We start from the raw sequence: 17857 nt of genomic DNA, 5'->3' as shown, positions 1-17857 counted from the left end.
GAGTTAGTCTTGTTTTGTTCGAAAAGACTATATAGGTCATATGTTGTATGTATGCAAAGTGAAATGATAATCAAGATGTGATATGTTGATTCGAAGTTATTGGATTCAGAGTACCATTGACTTATGAATTACTGATTTCGTATGGAAAATACCTCACAAAGGCACGAATAGCAACAACCAGAAAATTAACACTTGCACTGAAAACAGAACTTTATGCAGTGTCTGAATCAAAATAACTTATCTCGCCATCCAATTAGTAAAACTTGGCCTTGAATGATCCCCAATTCTACTCGGTACTTAACACTCCACATTGTTCCCCCAAATCTAACCCATTAACATTACTAAATTTCTCCGTTTGTTTAGTCTATTCATCTTGCAGGTTAGCTTACTTACTGATTTTGTTTATTAAGTGCAGCTTCATTATGCAATCTCTTTGTTTGTTTAATCTATTCATCTTGAATGCTAGTGTACGTGTTCAGTTTGTGTAAATGATGTCAATTTTCAACTTGTAATCTACTCATTTGACACTAATTTTTCCAATTGTTGGTAACAGGTTCAGCAACAAGTTGCCAATCTCATCTGTGAAATTAAAAAATTAAAAAAAAAATTCATACTTATGTTTTATTAGTTTTGTTAATAAGTATTTAAAACGATAAAAATGACCTAAATGCCAGCAGTAGGACTAGAAGTACCTCAACAATTTTGAAAGGGTTACAGAAAGGAGAGTGCGCATATGGTTGTTATGGCTCATTTCAAATTGATTGTTAACTGAAGCCGTGCAGCTTGTCACTAGAGCAGACTTCTCTGGAGTCATATCGCTGATAGCCACCAAGGAGATACCTACCAGATATGCATCAGCTGCTGTAGATAAGCAATAATCTGATATGCAGTTGAACTGTCTAAACCATTTCATATTTCATCCATAAATAAGTTTTTGTGGACACAACAATCTGCTGCAGGCATCCATTCCTTCCAATCATCTATACCATAAACATTACTACAAAGTGGAGCAGATGCATTTATAAAAAATTACCAGTACTCAGTCTCCTCTTTTGACCTCCACAGATGCCTCTTCTCATCTCATCTCCCACCATTGTGTCGCCAAAGATTGTGTCACCAAAAATATCAAGTTCAAGGACCTGGGATGTCCCAAGACAGTTAAAACATCATCTGTTTGAAGGTTGTTTTTGGTCCTTTGCTAGAAATTGGCTGTAATAACTACCATTGCCATGAATATTTCACACATGTAGCAACAACATACAGAACAAAACAACAGATATAAACAAGACATCAAATATAATGAAGATACCTTCATGAAAGTATCTACATCTACATCCGGAACAATTCCTGACTCCTTTCTTTTACTGACTTCCATCATCATATCTGTACAGACAGAAAAAAGTAATTGCTCTGTACAAACCAACAACTTGTGCGAATTGACAAGGTGGCTATGATTAAAACTTCATTGAATTAAATGTAAGGAAGCCTACTTCCTCAGTTTCCAAAACCAATTGGACAGCAAATTCAAGTGTTTCCCTCAGTCATTTCAGCAATATGCAGATCCTCTTAGCTTATATAAGCTGGTGTTTTCTAGGGAACAAATTCATCCAACCGGTAACCATTGTAGGAAACTTTTCCCCTGTTACCTTTGAAGAAAGCAGAAGCAAAACTGAGTACATTGGGAAAGCAAACTATGATAGTACACCATAGAGAAGTAAATTAGTTGAAGAAAATCGAACTAAGATAACTGAAACTGTTTCATCTTGCATCAAGCTAAAAGTAAATAAACATATGACTACAAATAGACTTGATATTCTCTCTTCAATATGATGGAGAGAAACCTTTGGTTTGTGCAGCAGAATACAACAGCACAGTAGAAATGGCATAATCAAACACTAGAAAATTAGGAAACCTATCAAAGAAGTGTACTTGTGATGCCTTGAGCTTTTCTTTTATGATTTTATCATGTTTAAACAAGTTGGATATATAGTTATAGATTCATGCATATGACTAATACTCGTATTTAAAATGATGGTGAGGCACAAAGAAATTCTACCACAAGTGGCATGAGAGAAAATGCAGGGGATCATCACACTAGGGGACCACAGATGAGTAATACAGATGATGAGTTTCATTGCATACTCTGTTATTTTTTCTTTGTTTACAGTTCCATTGTTGGATTGTTTGAACCCTTTGTGATTTGTCAATTTGACTCTGGGTAGAGAAAAAACAAAACACTCATTCTCTTCTTGCTTTGTGGAGAGGGAAGAACCTGGTGTTTGTGAGAAGCAGAGTTGAGAGGGAGGTTGGAAAATCACTGAACTTGCAGATTGGGAGGTAGCCGTGTCAGAATCATCAGAAAATAACCAGGTTCCTAACAGAGAGCCTTTAAAAGTGTGGTCTTCCTACAACTTGGGGGCCAAGCAGATGAATCATCCTGCAATAATTCAAGCACACTTAAGTGTACATTCCTCAGGAGCCTTTTAAACTTTCCTTCACAAAAATTCTAGCAGAAAAGAAGCTTTCCGCATCATATTCTGAAGCCAAATGGAATTAAGTCAGCTCCAATGGAGCATCTCAAAGTGAAACAACAAATTGTTAAATTATCACACACAAATTAAGTGACAAAAATCCTCCACATACTTGGTTTCACGAGTAAAATAATGTACAAATTCCACCAAGAGGATATAAAACACATGACAGTGTGATCCAAACATACTGGTTCTGACAAGGGAAGAATAATTTGAAAGTTACCTATGCTTAAATATATGAATTATTCACTGGATAAGAAATTGTTTCCTTACAAAAAAAAGTTCACTGTCAAAAAACCTTTTCAGAAGTCAAGAAGCACAAGATAGAATCAGAGAGGTAAATGTATCGTTTATAAGTTAAAGGTAACATCAATTTACAACAAACCATTGGAATTCCACAATGACAATTCAGCTACATATATAATGGAAGATCAGTATGGTTGACTAAGAACGGATTATGTCAATTCATAAATGGAGTTAATTTTACTAACATTAAATCTTTCATATTACCTTCCAAGCTTAACGATGCCACTAATATCTTTAATAATGGTTATCTGAACTTGATTTGACTGTGAGCCTATAAGCTTCAGGAGGACCTATAAAACAAGGTATCAATTTCAGCTAACGAATGAAATCATTCAAAACTGTAAGTAAGCTGCATCTTAAAGAATTTTCAACAATGAAAAATGTAAGGCAAAAACTAATTAAAGCTCTCTGTAATAAAATTTTAAATATCATTTACAGCTAGAAAAGCACCCATATGGATTCAATTTACGGCTCAACAAAAAATGTACAGAAGCCAATGTATAAGAGAATTCCATAGAGTTGTCAGGGGCTTTCTGTTAACAATCTCACAATCAGCTTCCACACTCAAATCCTAATATCTCACCTCTACAGTTGAAAACCCCGCACCAGCTCTACAAAAATAAACCATTAACTGTTAAACACATGATATACAACTACTACATAGAGTCCACTGACACTTTAGAAACTGAAAATTTATGACATTAACGGTCTTAGCACTGAAAAATAAAGTAAAACCAATCTACACAAAGCAAATTAACACTAGCTTATGAGTTCTTCAATTAATTAGACTTGTTAAAGTGAAGTAAATTTGCTGAACTAAATGCTGGGTTCAAATATCAAAAGGCAAACCAATGACTTGATATATCAAAAACTGAGTTTACAGTAAGAATATTAGTAAAGTTACAAACTTTCTTGCAAGACAAAATAATTACAACATAAGTACTTCAGTTTGCTTATGAATACTTCAATCAAGTAGATTTCTTCCAAAAGTGAAGTAAATCTGTTTAATGGTGAGCTCAAACTTGACGAGACCACAAAAAAAAAAAAAAAGAATTCAGCTTTCAGTAAGCATATTAAGTTACAAGCTTGCTCAGAACCCAGAACAATTACAACAGTACTACAATTAAGCATGTTCTTTTCAAGTGGACCACATTTCCTAAACTAGATGTTTGAGCTGAAACTTCATAAGACCACCGTAAAAAACCAATATTTCAACAAGAGCATTAACAAAGACACAAACTGTAAAGAGGCTACATTTTGAAGGTCGTGTAATTAGGTCAACTGGAATTTTTCACAGAATCTAATTTGTCATCAAAGAGAATAACACAATGAAAGTAAAAGCAGAACTGTAGAGAATGAGTGTTGTTTTGATATCTGAAAAGTAACTGTGAAACAAAATAACAAAAACAAAAACAAGTTAATAGAAAAAGACAGTATGAAATAAACTCATATAAGTCAATAGCGATTATGAATAAGATTGTGTTTGACAAATAATAAATAAAACAAAAACAAATTAATGTAATCTAACCAAGCAAGCAAAGATAGATGGGGTACAGTAAGAGTAATAGTACCTGGTTCTAGACCACACCTCAACTTGCCGTGGCCTCAGCTTCAACTTCATCACCAATTACTCCTGTTTCTGTCAAGGAGAGTTCAAGAAGTTAAAAGCAGAACGTTTACTGTAAAGATGAGTTAAAGAAAGAACGAAAAAAGAGAGAAAGTGTGAAGTTATGACGGGTTTAATGTATGGTATTGCCTGAAACTTTCTTCAACAAGACAAGATTGTTCTCTGGAAAGATGGAGCTTCTTCTTCGGAGGACATCCATTGCTGCTTTCTTCTTCGTCTTCCATTCTTGCCGCCGTGTTCCAGTCGTCTCCTCCTCCTCCTGACGACACTTGGTTTATCTTCTACAGTGACATTAAACTTGTGTTGGTGTGGATACAATGAAAATTATACATGTGCGAAATTAACAAATTTAAGGGAATTGCGATATTTGAGAATTCGGCCGTCAGAGACACTGAAGTAGAAGTAGCGGCCTGTGTTGGAACGATCAAAAGCAAGAAAGAGACGGTATCCATTTGAGAAGGAAGATGTATCCATTTGAGAACGGGATCTGCTTTTAATCATTAATTTTTCACCAAAAATGAACTTTATATCATTCTAATGTTAATTTTAACTGTCAAAATTGATGGACAGGGGGGAAAATGAATATTTCAAGCTTAAAAAATGAACAATTCATTTTAGAAAAATTTGGCATGTTTATTCCTAAAATAAAAACACGTGAGACTTTTTAAATCAAATAAAGACAACTCCAATTTTTCAAAGATAATTTCATCTTTCTCAATATTTTTCTCATTTATTAATAATTCTATTGTCATTTCACATTTTTTTATTGATAATTTTTCCAGACACACTAGACTTTCATGAGTCGTTGCCAGCATCAACTTCATTTCTGAATCATCTTCATTTATGAGATTGTGATCCTATATAGAAATGAGAATTACACAGGTAAATTAAGATGCAAAATTTTATAATAAAATAAATATGATATAGAAGTTAGTTGTTGTTGATGGAAAACATCACAAAATAACTAAAAACCTATATTCTCTACACTCTGGTTCTTAAGGATACACGACAACAAGTAAAGAAAAGCACAACAGTACTCATTTTTGTTTCCTTCGATAAATGACAAGGAAAAGAAAAAGAAACGAATTAGCGAGAGAGTACAATTTGAACACTAGAATTATAACTCTAAAGGGAAATGAGTTAAAAACAGAATCATATATCATACAATTGGGAAAAGTATCTAAGAAATGAATCAGTTAGAACTTGTGGCATGAATATGGCTCCATAGTTCTGACTGACTCCAGAAGGTTTACAGATACATATTCTCACAATGTAGTCTGCGATATTTCTCAATGTTTGCATCTTGGCAGCAACCTGTTGAAGAACATATCCCAGTCAAAGGAAGATTTTGTACAAAAAGCATATTTCCCAATTCAAAGAAAAGGAGGAGCAGAAGAGATTTAAAAAAAAAAAAAGAATGATAAGTGTTATAGATTTATATTTCCGAACCCAAAGATAATCCGATCCGAACAATATAAACGCGGAAAACAGGAAAAAATAGAATAACACGATTTACTTGGTTCGGATCTCGTAAACGAAATCCTACATCCAAGGCAGAGGTGTTCCTCTAGTCAAATCCACTAATATCAAGTTCGATTTACAATATACAAACACACGTATCTCTCACTGTACATCAAAACAATATACAAGCAAATACACGGCAATACAAAGTCAAAGAGCACCTGACTTCACCGTAGAGACACCGCACATCGAACTCAGAGAGCAAACACAGCCACATAGCAGCCAAGATGCACAAGACGCACAAGAACAGAGAAGAAGAACAACACAGCAGCTCACGCCTCTCTTTTCTCTCTATTCTCTCATTACTCTCTGCTTTAGTCGGCCAATATTATGTTTATATACTTAGGTCAACAAAGGTGCATGCCCAGCAAGTTTACGAAACTGCCCTCACTTATAAATGAAATGACCCATGCATCCTTAAGCTCTAATTACGCTACTGCCCTTATAGTTTTTAAACAAATATTACAAACTCCACCTTGTTTGAAAACTACAAGACTCAAACATGAATTTAACTAGCCAAAAAACACTTCTGCAAGACAGACTCACAACTTTCCAATTTGCAATAAGTCTAAGACACTCTTAAACTTATTTATTGGAACCACCTTTGTCAAAATATCAGCAGGATTCACCTCTGAAGCAATTTTTTCCAGAATTACCTGACCTCTAGACAAAATTTCTCTTATAAAATGCAACCTAACATCTATATGCTTTGTTCTCTCATGAAAAGCACTATTTTTAGACAGATGTATTGCACTTTGTGAGTCACAATAGATCACAGGAATACCACAATGCAGCCCCAACTCTTCTGTTATACCTTTCAGCCACAAAGCTTCTTTTGTAGCCTCTGTCAATGCAACATATTCAGCTTCTGTTGTAGACAAAGCAACAATATGTTGAAGACAACTCTTCCAGCTTATCACATTATCACCAAATGTGAAAATATAGCCATTTAGAGACCTCCTATTGTCTAAATCTGCAGCATAATCTGAATCACAATATCCTTTAACATGTAAACTGTTAGTATCAGATGCAGTATATACAAGACCAAAATCACATGACCCTTTCAAGTATCTTAATACCCATTTCACAGCATTCCAATGTGCTTTACAAGGTTTTCCCATAAACCTACTCACCAAACTAATTGCATAAGCAATATCAGGCCTGGATCCTATCATAGCATACATTAAGCTACCTACCACATTTGCATATGGAATCTTTTTCATATATTCAGATTCATCAGTAGGTAAATCATGCAAAACAGACATCAATTTGAAATGAGCACCTATAGGAGTATTCACAGATTTAGCATCATGCATACCATACAATTCAAGAACCTTTTTAACATATTCAGATTGAGACAAAGTTAAAATACCTTTAATTCTATCTCTATTAATATCCATTTCTAAGATTCTTTTTGCATATCCTAAATCTTTCATTTCAAATTCATCTTTTAACAATTTTTTCAACCTAGTTAAATCACGTATTTTCTTTGAAACAATAAGCATATCATCCACATATATCAACAAGTAAACATAGCTGCCTGTTTCAGTTTTACAAAAGTAAACACAATTATCAAATTCACTTCTAGAAAAGCCAATGGAGAGCATATAGTCATCAAACCTTTTATACCATTGTCTTGGTGACTGTTTTAGGCCATATAATGACCTTTTTAGTAAGCAAACCATATCTTCAGATCCAGGTTTCTCAAAACCCTCTGGTTGCTCCATATAAATCTGCTCTTCTAGATTACCATGAAGGAAGGCAGTAGTAACATCTAGCTGTTCAAGTTCTAAATCAAATAACACCACAACAGATAAAATAAGTCTTATTGATATATGTTTAACAACAGGTGAAAAAATCTCATGATAATCAATGCCTTCTACTTGGGAAAAACCCTTTGCAACAACTCTAGCCTTAAACCTTCCATTTTCAAAGCCTGGAGCAGCAGGTTTTCTTTTAAAAACCCATTTACAACCTATAATCCTTTTATTTTCAGGTCTTTTAACAAGAATCCATGTGTTATTTTTATGCAGAGAATTAATTTCAGCTTGCATGGCATTTAACCATTCCTTTTTGTGTTTACTCATATAGGCTTGTTTGAAATTTAAAGGATCATTCAATTCAATGCAATCACCTATATTAAATGCATATGATATAAGATCTGCATGAGCATATTTAGATGGCAGTTTAATAGCTCTTCTAGTCCTATCTCTAGCCAATTGATAATCAGAAAAATCACTGTCTAAACTACTTTGACTCTGACTCTGTGATGGTTGCTGGTTCAAACCCCTATCTTCATACTTTGAAGTATGAATTGGATCTGAGCCTAAACCAAGTCCATCACTTGACTCAACACTAGCTGAATTTCTCAAGTCAGAATTCTCCACCTCAATATGAACCTGTTTAGACTGAAATTGGTTAGAGATAAACAGATCTTTATAAAAAGCAAATTCATTAAACACAACATCCCTGCTAACCACACATTTTAATTCATCAATCAACCAAACTTTATAACCCTTAGTCCCTGTAGGGTATCCTAAGAAGGCAGCCTTTAACGCTCTAGGGTTCAGTTTACCCTGTTTCACATGGATATAGGCAAGGCATCCAAAAGGTCTCAAGTGATTTAAATTTGGTGGTTTACCAGACCACAATTCAATAGGAGTCTTAAAATTAATAGCAGAAGAAGGTGATCTATTAATCAAATAACAAGCAGTAGCAACTGCTTCAGCCCAGAATTTCTTACTCAATTCTGAGTCAGCTAACATGCATCTTACTTTGTTCAGAATAGTCTTATTCATTCTTTCAGCAAGACCATTCTGCTGAGGAGTGTCAGCACAAGTTCTATGTCTCAAGATTCCAAATTTTTTACAAAAATCAGTAAACTGTTTGTTACAAAATTCAAGACCATTATCTGTTCTGAAAACTTTTAGTTTCTTATTTGTTTGATTTTCCACAAGAGTTTTCCATTCTTTAAAAAACTCAAAAGCTTGATCTTTAGTTTTTAAAAAATAAACCCAAACTCTTCTTGAAAAATCATCCACAAAGGTTAAAAAATAATGAGCATTAGACAGAGAACTAGGTACCTGAGGAGAACCCCACAGATCTGAATACACATAATCAAGAATGTTCTTTGATCTATGAGTAGCAGCTGCAAACCTCAATCTTTGTGACTTCCCTAAAACACAATTCTCACAAAACTCTAATACAGAAATTCTGTTAGAATTAATCAAGTTTTGTATACCAAGTTCTTGTAAACCCAAGAAACTAATGTGTCCTAGTCTTTTATGCCACAAAACAGTTTCATCCATTTTATCAGGTTTAGAAGACATTGAGTCACTAACAGCTGTTCCCTCTAAAATGTATAACTCATTTATCAATTTTGCTCTCATTACTACTAAAGCTCCTTTCATTATTTTAAGCACACCTTTTTCAGATTTATAAGAATAACCATTGGAATCTAACAAACCTAAGGATATTAGGTTTCCTCTCAATTTAGGAACTAATCTAACATCATTGAGAATTTTAATAGAACTATCAGCAAGTTTCAGTTTAATAGCACCTATACCAGTTACCTCACATGCATCATCATTACCCATTAAGACTTTTCCTCCATTTATCTGTTTTAGATCTAAAAACCAGTCTTTTCTAGGTGTCATGTGATAGGTGCATCCTGAATCTAAAACCCATTCTTCCCTAGACAACCCCTCAGTTAAAACCAACACTTCAGCACTGTCATAGCCATCAAGTAGATTTACAGACTCATGTTTCTCATTATTTGAAGGAAAATTCAGTTTCTTTCTTTCAGAGCAGTTTCTTTTCATGTGGCCTTCTTTATGACAATTCCAACAAACTCTTTTTGGCCTAGATTTAGATCTATTAAATCTTTTATCTTTTTGTTGAAATTTCTTTTCAGTTCTGCCTCTTACTTGCAAGCCTTCACCTATGGTTTTCTTTTCTATCTTCATTTCTAAATCTTTTGACTTAAGAGCCCCTAAGACATCTTCTAAAGAAAGAGACTCTCTACCATATTTAATAGCAGCTTTTACATCTTTAAAAGTTTCAGGCAGTGAGTTCAAAATAATAATGGCTTGATTTTCATCAGAAATTTTTTCTTTTATATTAGCCAAATTAATAGTAATTTTATTGAACTCATCTAAATTTTCTTCTAAAGACTTTCTTGGATCCATTTTAAAACCAAACAGTTGCTCTTTCAAATATATTTTATTAGTCAAAGATTTAGTCATATAAAGAGATTCAAGCTTCAACCATAATTTTGCAGCAGTACTAACATCATCAACTTGTCTTAAAACATTATCAGATAGATGTAAAATAAGCAAGCTATAAGCAGTTTCAAGTACCTCAGCCTTCTGAGATTCTATCATATCAGAAGGTAAAGAATCTATACCTTCCAAAGCCTTTGCACACCTTTGATGCACCAAAACAGCCCTCATCTTTTTCCTCCAAATATTAAAATCATTTTTTTCATTAAACTGTTCTATTTCCAACCTTGTTGACCCCATTATGTTCTTTTTCTTTTTCTTTTAGTTTCTTTAATCCTACAAGTACCAAAAGAAAATACAGCAGTACCAAGAAAGCAAAGTACTCACAACAAGAACACAATCTTTCCGAAAATATTCACATATATCAAGAAACACAGCGCATATATTTCACCAAAATATATTGCAAAGCATGAAAACCAGACACGCCTCAAGATATACACAAGCAGCCGAATATAAACAGAAAAGAAATGAAAATAGGTCACAAGATCACAGATCGGAAAGATCTTTTGTGGCTCTGATACCACTTGTTATAGATTTATATTTTCGAACCCAAAGATAATCCGATCCGAACAATATAAACGCGAAAAACAGGAAAAAATAGAATAACACGATTTACTTGGTTCGGATCTCGTAAACGAAATCCTACATCCAAGGCAGAGGTGTTCCTCTAGTCAAATCCACTAATATCAAGTTCGATTTACAATATACAAACACACGTATCTCTCACTGTACATCAAAACAATATACAAGCAAATACACGACAATACAAAGTCAAAGAGCACCTGACTTCACCGTAGAGACACCGCACATCGAACTCAAAGAGCAAACACAGCCACACAACAGCCAAAATGCACAAGACGCACAAGAATAGAGAAGAAGAACAACACAACAGCTCATGCCTCTCTTTTCTCTCTATTCTCTCATTACTCTCTGCTTTAGTCGGCCAATATTATGTTTATATACTTAGGTCAACAAAGGTGCATGCCCAGCAAGTTTACGAAACTGCCCTCACTTATAAATGAAATGACCCATGCATCCTTAAGCTCTAATTACGCTACTGCCCTTATAGTTTTTAAACAAATATTACAATAAGAATAGAGAAATGAAAATCAACATCTTTGAACATACATGAAAAGTGATACCCGAGTAAGTGTTCCTTGCAGTAGCCAGCAAACAAGCTTTCAACTTGATTCTCTGAGTGACTGAGGCTAATGAAATCAAGATTTAAATATAACAACAGTTTCTAATGACATTTTAAAATAAAATGAGATGGTTTTTAGACACTGGTGGAAAAAGATCAACCAAATCTCTTGTATAGGGGGGCAAATATATTATCATATCAACAACTCAATTGTTTTTCAGGAGATGGAAGAAATTTCCAATCGATGTTTTTATAGAACGAAAGTCCAAGAACATGCACAATAAATAATCAAAACAAATGCTACCAAACTTCAGATGGTGAGTTTTGGCTAAAGAGGCAAGAAATTTAACCGTGCTATTCCTCAGGACTTGTGAGAAACTAACTTCAGTAGTGTAGCCTCTGTCAGATTTCAAGACGCCACCAGCAACTAAATGGGCTAAAAGATCTGTGGCATTTTTTACCTCATTGTGCAGTGCCATAAACCAGTGTTCCCCTGCAACATTTTTTACCCTCACTTCACTAAGTAGTCAATTCACAGACTTGCAGTTTCTTAGTAAACAAAAACTCTACTTTACTAGTCTATTCTGATGGGTAATGAAGATCCTTAAGCTTTAATGACAAAGAAGGATGCATAGTCTTAACAATACCCAAGAGAAACACTTAAATGCTAAATTTTACATACTCTAGAAGGTTACAACTACACATCAAAGCCCCAAACTATGTAGAACCCCAACCAAGGCAAGAAAAATTTAACATTTATACATTATATATGAATACATAAGATCACTATCCAACATGCATTGCTATTTCTAGGTTTCTACACAACAAAGGGATGTTGAACAAACTGAAACACAACAAAAAAAGAATAGCCTTTAATAAGGAAAAGATTACATGGGAAAGTCAGGCTTTAAACATATATCGATTCTCTACCTAAACACCTCTCCTCTACTTAGCTCATAACTTACTAAAAGTCCAACAAAAAACAACTTTTCTATATACTGTAAAATTAAAGTTGCACTGTTAGCTTTAGAGATTTTCAGTGTTTAAATTTTGGACAGGTTATGTAAGCAAGAACTAAACAGCAGCTTACTTTGAAGAAGCAGAACACTTGTTTTCGGAAGAGAGCAGGGGAGATGAAAAATATTTTCAGTGTATTCTCATTCAGCATAAAAGGTTTTTATACAAGATAAAATACAATATTGGCCATAACTTAATTAATGAGCACCATACTTATAACAACAAAAAGGTGCCTGAAAATATGGATCATCATCCATTTAACCATAAGCTGCAACTAACACCAACTACTTTCCTGACTTAGATACAAGCAAAAAGACACAAACATCCTCAATAAACTAACACTCCTCCTTTGAGGTGTTTGCTATAACTCCAAGTCTTGATCTCAAGTGTTCAAACATAGGCTTAGGAAGAGCCTTAGTAAAGACATCAGCCCCTTGATCCTTAGAGTTGCAATGCTTTAGGCTGATTTCTCTTGATTTTTCTACCTCTCGAGTTGCATGAAATTTCACATCGATGTGCTTTGTTCTACCATGATGAACTGGATTTTTAGTAATTGCAATGGCTGTTTTGTTGTCTACAAAAAGCACTACACTTTCATCTTGAACATGGCCCAAGTCCTTGAGAAGTTTTCTTAGCCAAATGGCTTGATTTGCTGCACTTGCAGCAGCAATGTATTCTGCCTCAGCAGATGATTGAGCAACAACCTCTTGTTTTTTTGAATTCCAACAAAACACTGCACTTCCAAATGAAAAACAATAACCAAAGGTGCTTTTTGCATCTTCCAAATTTCCTACCCGATCACTGTCAAAGAATCCCACAAGTTTGTTGCTTTCTTGTTTAGAAAACCATAAACCATACGCTGATGTTCCTTTTATGTACCTTAAAATCTGTTTGGCAGCAACCATATGAGCATTGCTTGGTGATTGCTTGAATCTGGATAAGAGAGACGTAGGAAACATAATGTCAGGTCTGTTGGAGGATAAATATAATAGGTTGCCAATTAAACTTCTGTATGCAGTGGCTTCTGCTTCACTCTCAGAATCATTTTTCTTTAGTTTTTCATTTACAACCAGAGGTGTAGAAACTGGTTTGCAATTCTCCATCTGAAATCTTCTTAAAAGATTTTAAGCATACTTCTTCCGAGAAATGAATATACCACACCTTTTTTGATCTATTTCCATGCCTAAAAAAATATTTCATTTCACCCAAATCTGACATCTCAAATTCTTGTTGCATGATCTCCTTCAATTTAGCTAAAGTTTTTATATCTCCTCCTGTCACCAAGAGATCATCTACATACAAGGAGACAATAAGTTTTACTTCATTCCCAAGTCTTTTTATGTAAAGCGTTGATTCATTTGGGTTGCATAGAAAACCTTGGCTCAGCAAGTATGAGTGAATTTTAGAATACCAAGCTTTTGGAGCTTGTTTCAGGCCATAAAGTGCTTTATGTAACTTGTACACATTCTACTCTTTGCTTGGAACCTTGAAACCTTCAGGTTGTTCTACAAATATGTCTTCATCCAGTATACCATTCAAGAATGTAGATTTAACAATTAGATGGTATATAGTCCAGCTCAACTTAGATGCAAACGCCAAGTTTTGTCCTCAGGCATTCGAACTTGCTAACCAGCAATGGTTTGGTGAAAACATCTGCAACCTAATCTTCTGTTTTACAGTAGACAGGAACAACTCCATCTTTCTGTACTTCCCTTAAGAAGAATAACTTAATATTAAAGTGCTTAGTTTTCCCATGAAACAAAGGATTTTGAGAGATAGCAATGTCAGCTTGGTTATCAACAAGAATCTTCGTGCTTTCCTCCTGCTCCAAGTTAAGATCAATTAAAATTTTCCTTAGCCACAAAGCTTGATTAACAACAGCTGTTGTAGTAAGAAATTCTGCTTTAGCAGTGGATTGAGCTACCATTTCTTGTTTTTTTTAGCTCAATGAGAAAACACCAGAACCAAGTGTGAAATAATAGCCTGAAGTGCTCTTCATATCGTCAATGGATCCTCCCCAATCGCTATCTGAGAAACCAACCAACTTAAACTCTTTGCTCCTTGTGAATTTAATGCCAAAATCACACATGCCTTTCATATATCTAAGCACCCTCTTTGCAGCCTTGAGATGCCATTCGTTTGCACAGTGCATAAATTGAGACAAAATACTTACAACATTCAAGATGTCAGGTCGAGTTACTGTGAGATACATTAAGCAAACAATCAGGCTTCTGAAATATGCCTGATCAATTTTCTATGTTCTATCTTCTTTACAGAGCTTTTCTTTTGAGTTCATCAGAGTGTTCATTTCTTTGCATTCTTTGAGTTTAAACTTCTTTAGAATCTCTTTGGCATATTTCTTCTGACAGATGAAGACTTCATATTCATTATGCTTTATTTCCATTCCAAGAAAGAAGGTCATTAATCCGAGATCTATCATCTCAAAAAACTCAGTTATCTCTTGCTTAAACTTTTCTACACTACTTGTGTCGTTTCCTGTCACGAGCAAATCATCCACATATAGTGAGATGATAAGAATGTCAACTCCATTGTGCTTGACATATAATGTTGATTCAAATAAGCTTTTAGCAAATCCCAAGTTCTACAAATGTTTATCAATCTTGTTGTACCAAACTCTTGGAGCTTGCTTCAATCCGTAAAATGCTTTTTTAAGAAGATAGACCTTGTCTTCTTCTTCTTTCTTTACATAGCATTCTGGTTGCTCTACATAAATCTCCTCCTGCAGAAATCCATTCAAGAATGCCGACTTGACATCTAACTGGTATATCTTCCCATTCTTTTGTATTGCAACAGCGAGTAAAAGCCTAATGGTGTCGAGTCTAGAGACTGGTGCAAAGGTATCTAAGTAGTCCACACCAAGTATTTGAGCATATCCTTTGACCACGAGTCTAGCTTTATACTTATTGATTGAGCTATCAGCATTAAGCTTGGTTCTGTACACCCACTTGACTCCAATTACCTTTCTGTTTTGGGGTCGATCAACTAACTCCTATGTTTTATTCTTTTTAATCATGAACAACCCCTCCTTCATTGCAACAATCCAAATTTGATTCATCTTGGCTTCTTCATAATTTGTAGGTTCACACATAGCAATATTGCATTTTTAATAAACATCAGAAAATAGTCTTGTAACTCTGATAGAACTGTCATCCACCATTTCATTCTCCCAATCTCCAATGCTTTGTTCTATTGTGTCCAAAACAGGAAACTTAAAATTTGGCTCTTTTGTGGTTGGATCCATCTTGTTTGCATCATCCCAATTCCACTCTTTGTCTTCCATAAAGTGCATATCCCTGCTTATAATAATTTTTCCAGTTTGTGGCTGGAAAACTTTATAAGCTTTTATGACCAAGCTGTAGCCAATAAAGATGCCTGGAATTGCTCTTTTATCTAGTTTATCTTTTTTGATCTATGGAACATGAGTGAAATACAAACATCCAAATATTTTAAGAAAATTCATAGATGGTTTATAACCATACCATGCTTCACAGGGTGTTTAGTCCTTCATTACTCTTGTGGGAAGCCTGTTTTGCAAAAAAAACTATAGTGTTTGCTGCTTCAGCCCAGAATTGCTTTGGCAGATTCTTCTCATATAGCATACATCGTGTCATCTCGAATATGAATCTATTCCGTCTCTTACTTACTCCATTTTGTTGTGGAGTGTATGGAGTGGTTAATTGATGTTGACTGCCTGCCTCCTCACAAAATGATTGAATGCTTCAAAGGTGTACTCCTTGCCATTATCTGATCTAAGAGTTTGAATTTTACTGTCGCTCTTGTTCTCAACTCTAGCTTTAAAGTTCTAGAAGATTTGAGCCACCTTTGACTTGTGCTTTAAAAAAAAGATCCAACACATGTGAGTGAAATCATCAATGAATGCAACATAATAAAGACTACCTTTCAGCGAAGGCGTTCTTTATGGACCTGCAATGTCAGTATGAATTAATTGTAACTTCTTTGATGCTCTCCATGTTAACTTAGGAATGGTTTCTTGCTTTGCTTTCCAAACTGACATGCTTTGCAGTTTGGAATATGATCATCAAGTTTTGGAAGATCATTTGCTATCTTCTTGGATTTCATCTACAGTCGTCCCTGGTGATGATAATGCCCGAACCTCTTGTGCCATAATTCAGTGATATTTTCTTTGATTGTGAAAATAGTTTGCTCCTCCTCCAATAGATTTAAAGTAAAACTTTTCCCTTTCATTTTTACTTTGAAAATATCTTGGTCGACTACATCTTTAATCAAGTAACTTTTGTCTTTGAACATAACTTTATAACCCTTTTCAATTAGTTGTCCAACATTTAACAAGTTTTGATCAATTTCAGGGACATACAACACATCAGAAATGAACTTTGTACCTGAACAAGTTGAAATTGCAACTGTTCCTTTTTCTTTCACAGTTATGTACTTGTCGTTTCCAATTCGAACCTTCGATGAGTTTGCATTGCTTAGTTCCTTGAATAGATCCTTGTCATGTGTCATGTGGTTAGTACAACCACTGTCAATAAGCCAACTCTTACTTGATTCGATGCCAGAGAAATATGTAGCAACGAACAAGTGATCCTGCTCTTCTTGATCAGTAGTCTTTGCCTCTTCACCATGCTGTTGATTTTTGTTTTTGTAGATAATAGCTTCATGCCCCCATCTAATTACATTTAGTGCATTTAGCATCAGGTCTTCTCCAACATCTAAATGGAGGATGACCCTTTTTTTCCACAGTGTTGGCAAGGTGGATAGGATTTTTTCTGACTTTCATACTTTTCTTTTGCATTGGCTGATGCTTTACATGCCCTATTTGATTCAAAATCCTTTTTCTTCTTCTTTTTGTTTTTGGCCACGTTTTGGTGATTGGCTGCCAAAACTCCTTCGATTGTTGTATTCTCCCTTATCAGTTTTCTTTGTTCTTGTGCTTGCAATGTATTAAGCAATTCTGCAAGGTAGTGATAGTTGTTTCATATCTTTCAGGTATTGTGACAAGAATTTTTTCTACAACTCTTGAGTCAGTAAATTCAGATCCAAGATGCCTTACTTTGTTTGCAATACTAAGAAGCCTATCGGAGTAATCTTTAATCGTCTCAGAGTCCTTTATTCTTTAAAGTTCAAATTCCCTGATCAAGTTCAAGACTTGCATCCTTTTAATTTTTTTCATCTCCTTGATATTCTTTCTTGAGATAATCTCATATCTCTTTTGCTAACTTCAAAGATATGATACGAGCGAAGATGGTGGATGAGACTGCAACAAACAAGCAAGTTTTGCCTTTGATTTCTTTGTCTTATTTTCTTTCTGTGCTGTTATCCGTGCCATGGTGGGATTGCTCGGAAGTACAGGAATTTCATAGTCTTCTTCTACTGCTTCCTAAAGATCCAAAACTTCCAAGTACGTCAAGTTGTCTCCGTCGAACACCGACAG

General features: G+C 34.8%; 1 protein-coding gene and 1 long non-coding RNA gene across 8 annotated transcripts; both read right to left on the bottom strand.

The window, feature by feature from the left end:
• Nucleotides 1–504: 504 nt before the first annotated feature.
• LOC123205059 (pleiotropic drug resistance protein 3-like) lies at nt 505–4586 on the bottom strand. 7 transcript variants are annotated; one of them, XR_006499757.1, is made up of 7 exons: nt 4409–4586; nt 3421–3448; nt 3042–3127; nt 2143–2437; nt 1491–1646; nt 1310–1383; nt 879–1209 (listed from the first exon to the last, which is right to left on the bottom strand). XR_006499757.1 is itself a non-coding variant. In XM_044621871.1 (5 exons), the coding sequence occupies exons 3-5, from the start codon at nt 1379–1381 to the stop codon at nt 683–685; spliced, it is 336 nt and encodes a 111-aa protein (XP_044477806.1). In that variant the 5' UTR covers nt 1382–1646; nt 2057–2437; nt 4409–4586; the 3' UTR covers nt 505–682. The 7 variants fall into 7 exon arrangements, 2 of the variants coding, with proteins under 2 accessions (XP_044477806.1, XP_044477813.1); XR_006499756.1 differs by having other exon boundaries at nt 1491–1639; XR_006499759.1 differs by having other exon boundaries at nt 2273–2437.
• Nucleotides 4587–5351: 765 nt separating this feature from the next.
• On the bottom strand, nt 5352–6275 carry LOC123196766. The gene is made up of 2 exons (XR_006497735.1): nt 6147–6275; nt 5352–5778 (listed from the first exon to the last, which is right to left on the bottom strand). It is a non-coding gene; the product is annotated as an uncharacterized LOC123196766 (long non-coding RNA).
• Nucleotides 6276–17857: the final 11582 nt, after the last annotated feature.

This window comes from Mangifera indica, chromosome 2, assembly GCF_011075055.1.
Source record: "Mangifera indica cultivar Alphonso chromosome 2, CATAS_Mindica_2.1, whole genome shotgun sequence".
NCBI lineage: Eukaryota > Viridiplantae > Streptophyta > Magnoliopsida > Sapindales > Anacardiaceae > Mangifera > Mangifera indica.
The sequence above is the reverse complement of the archived record's forward strand: the minus strand, read 5'-3'. Positions and strand labels throughout refer to the sequence as shown.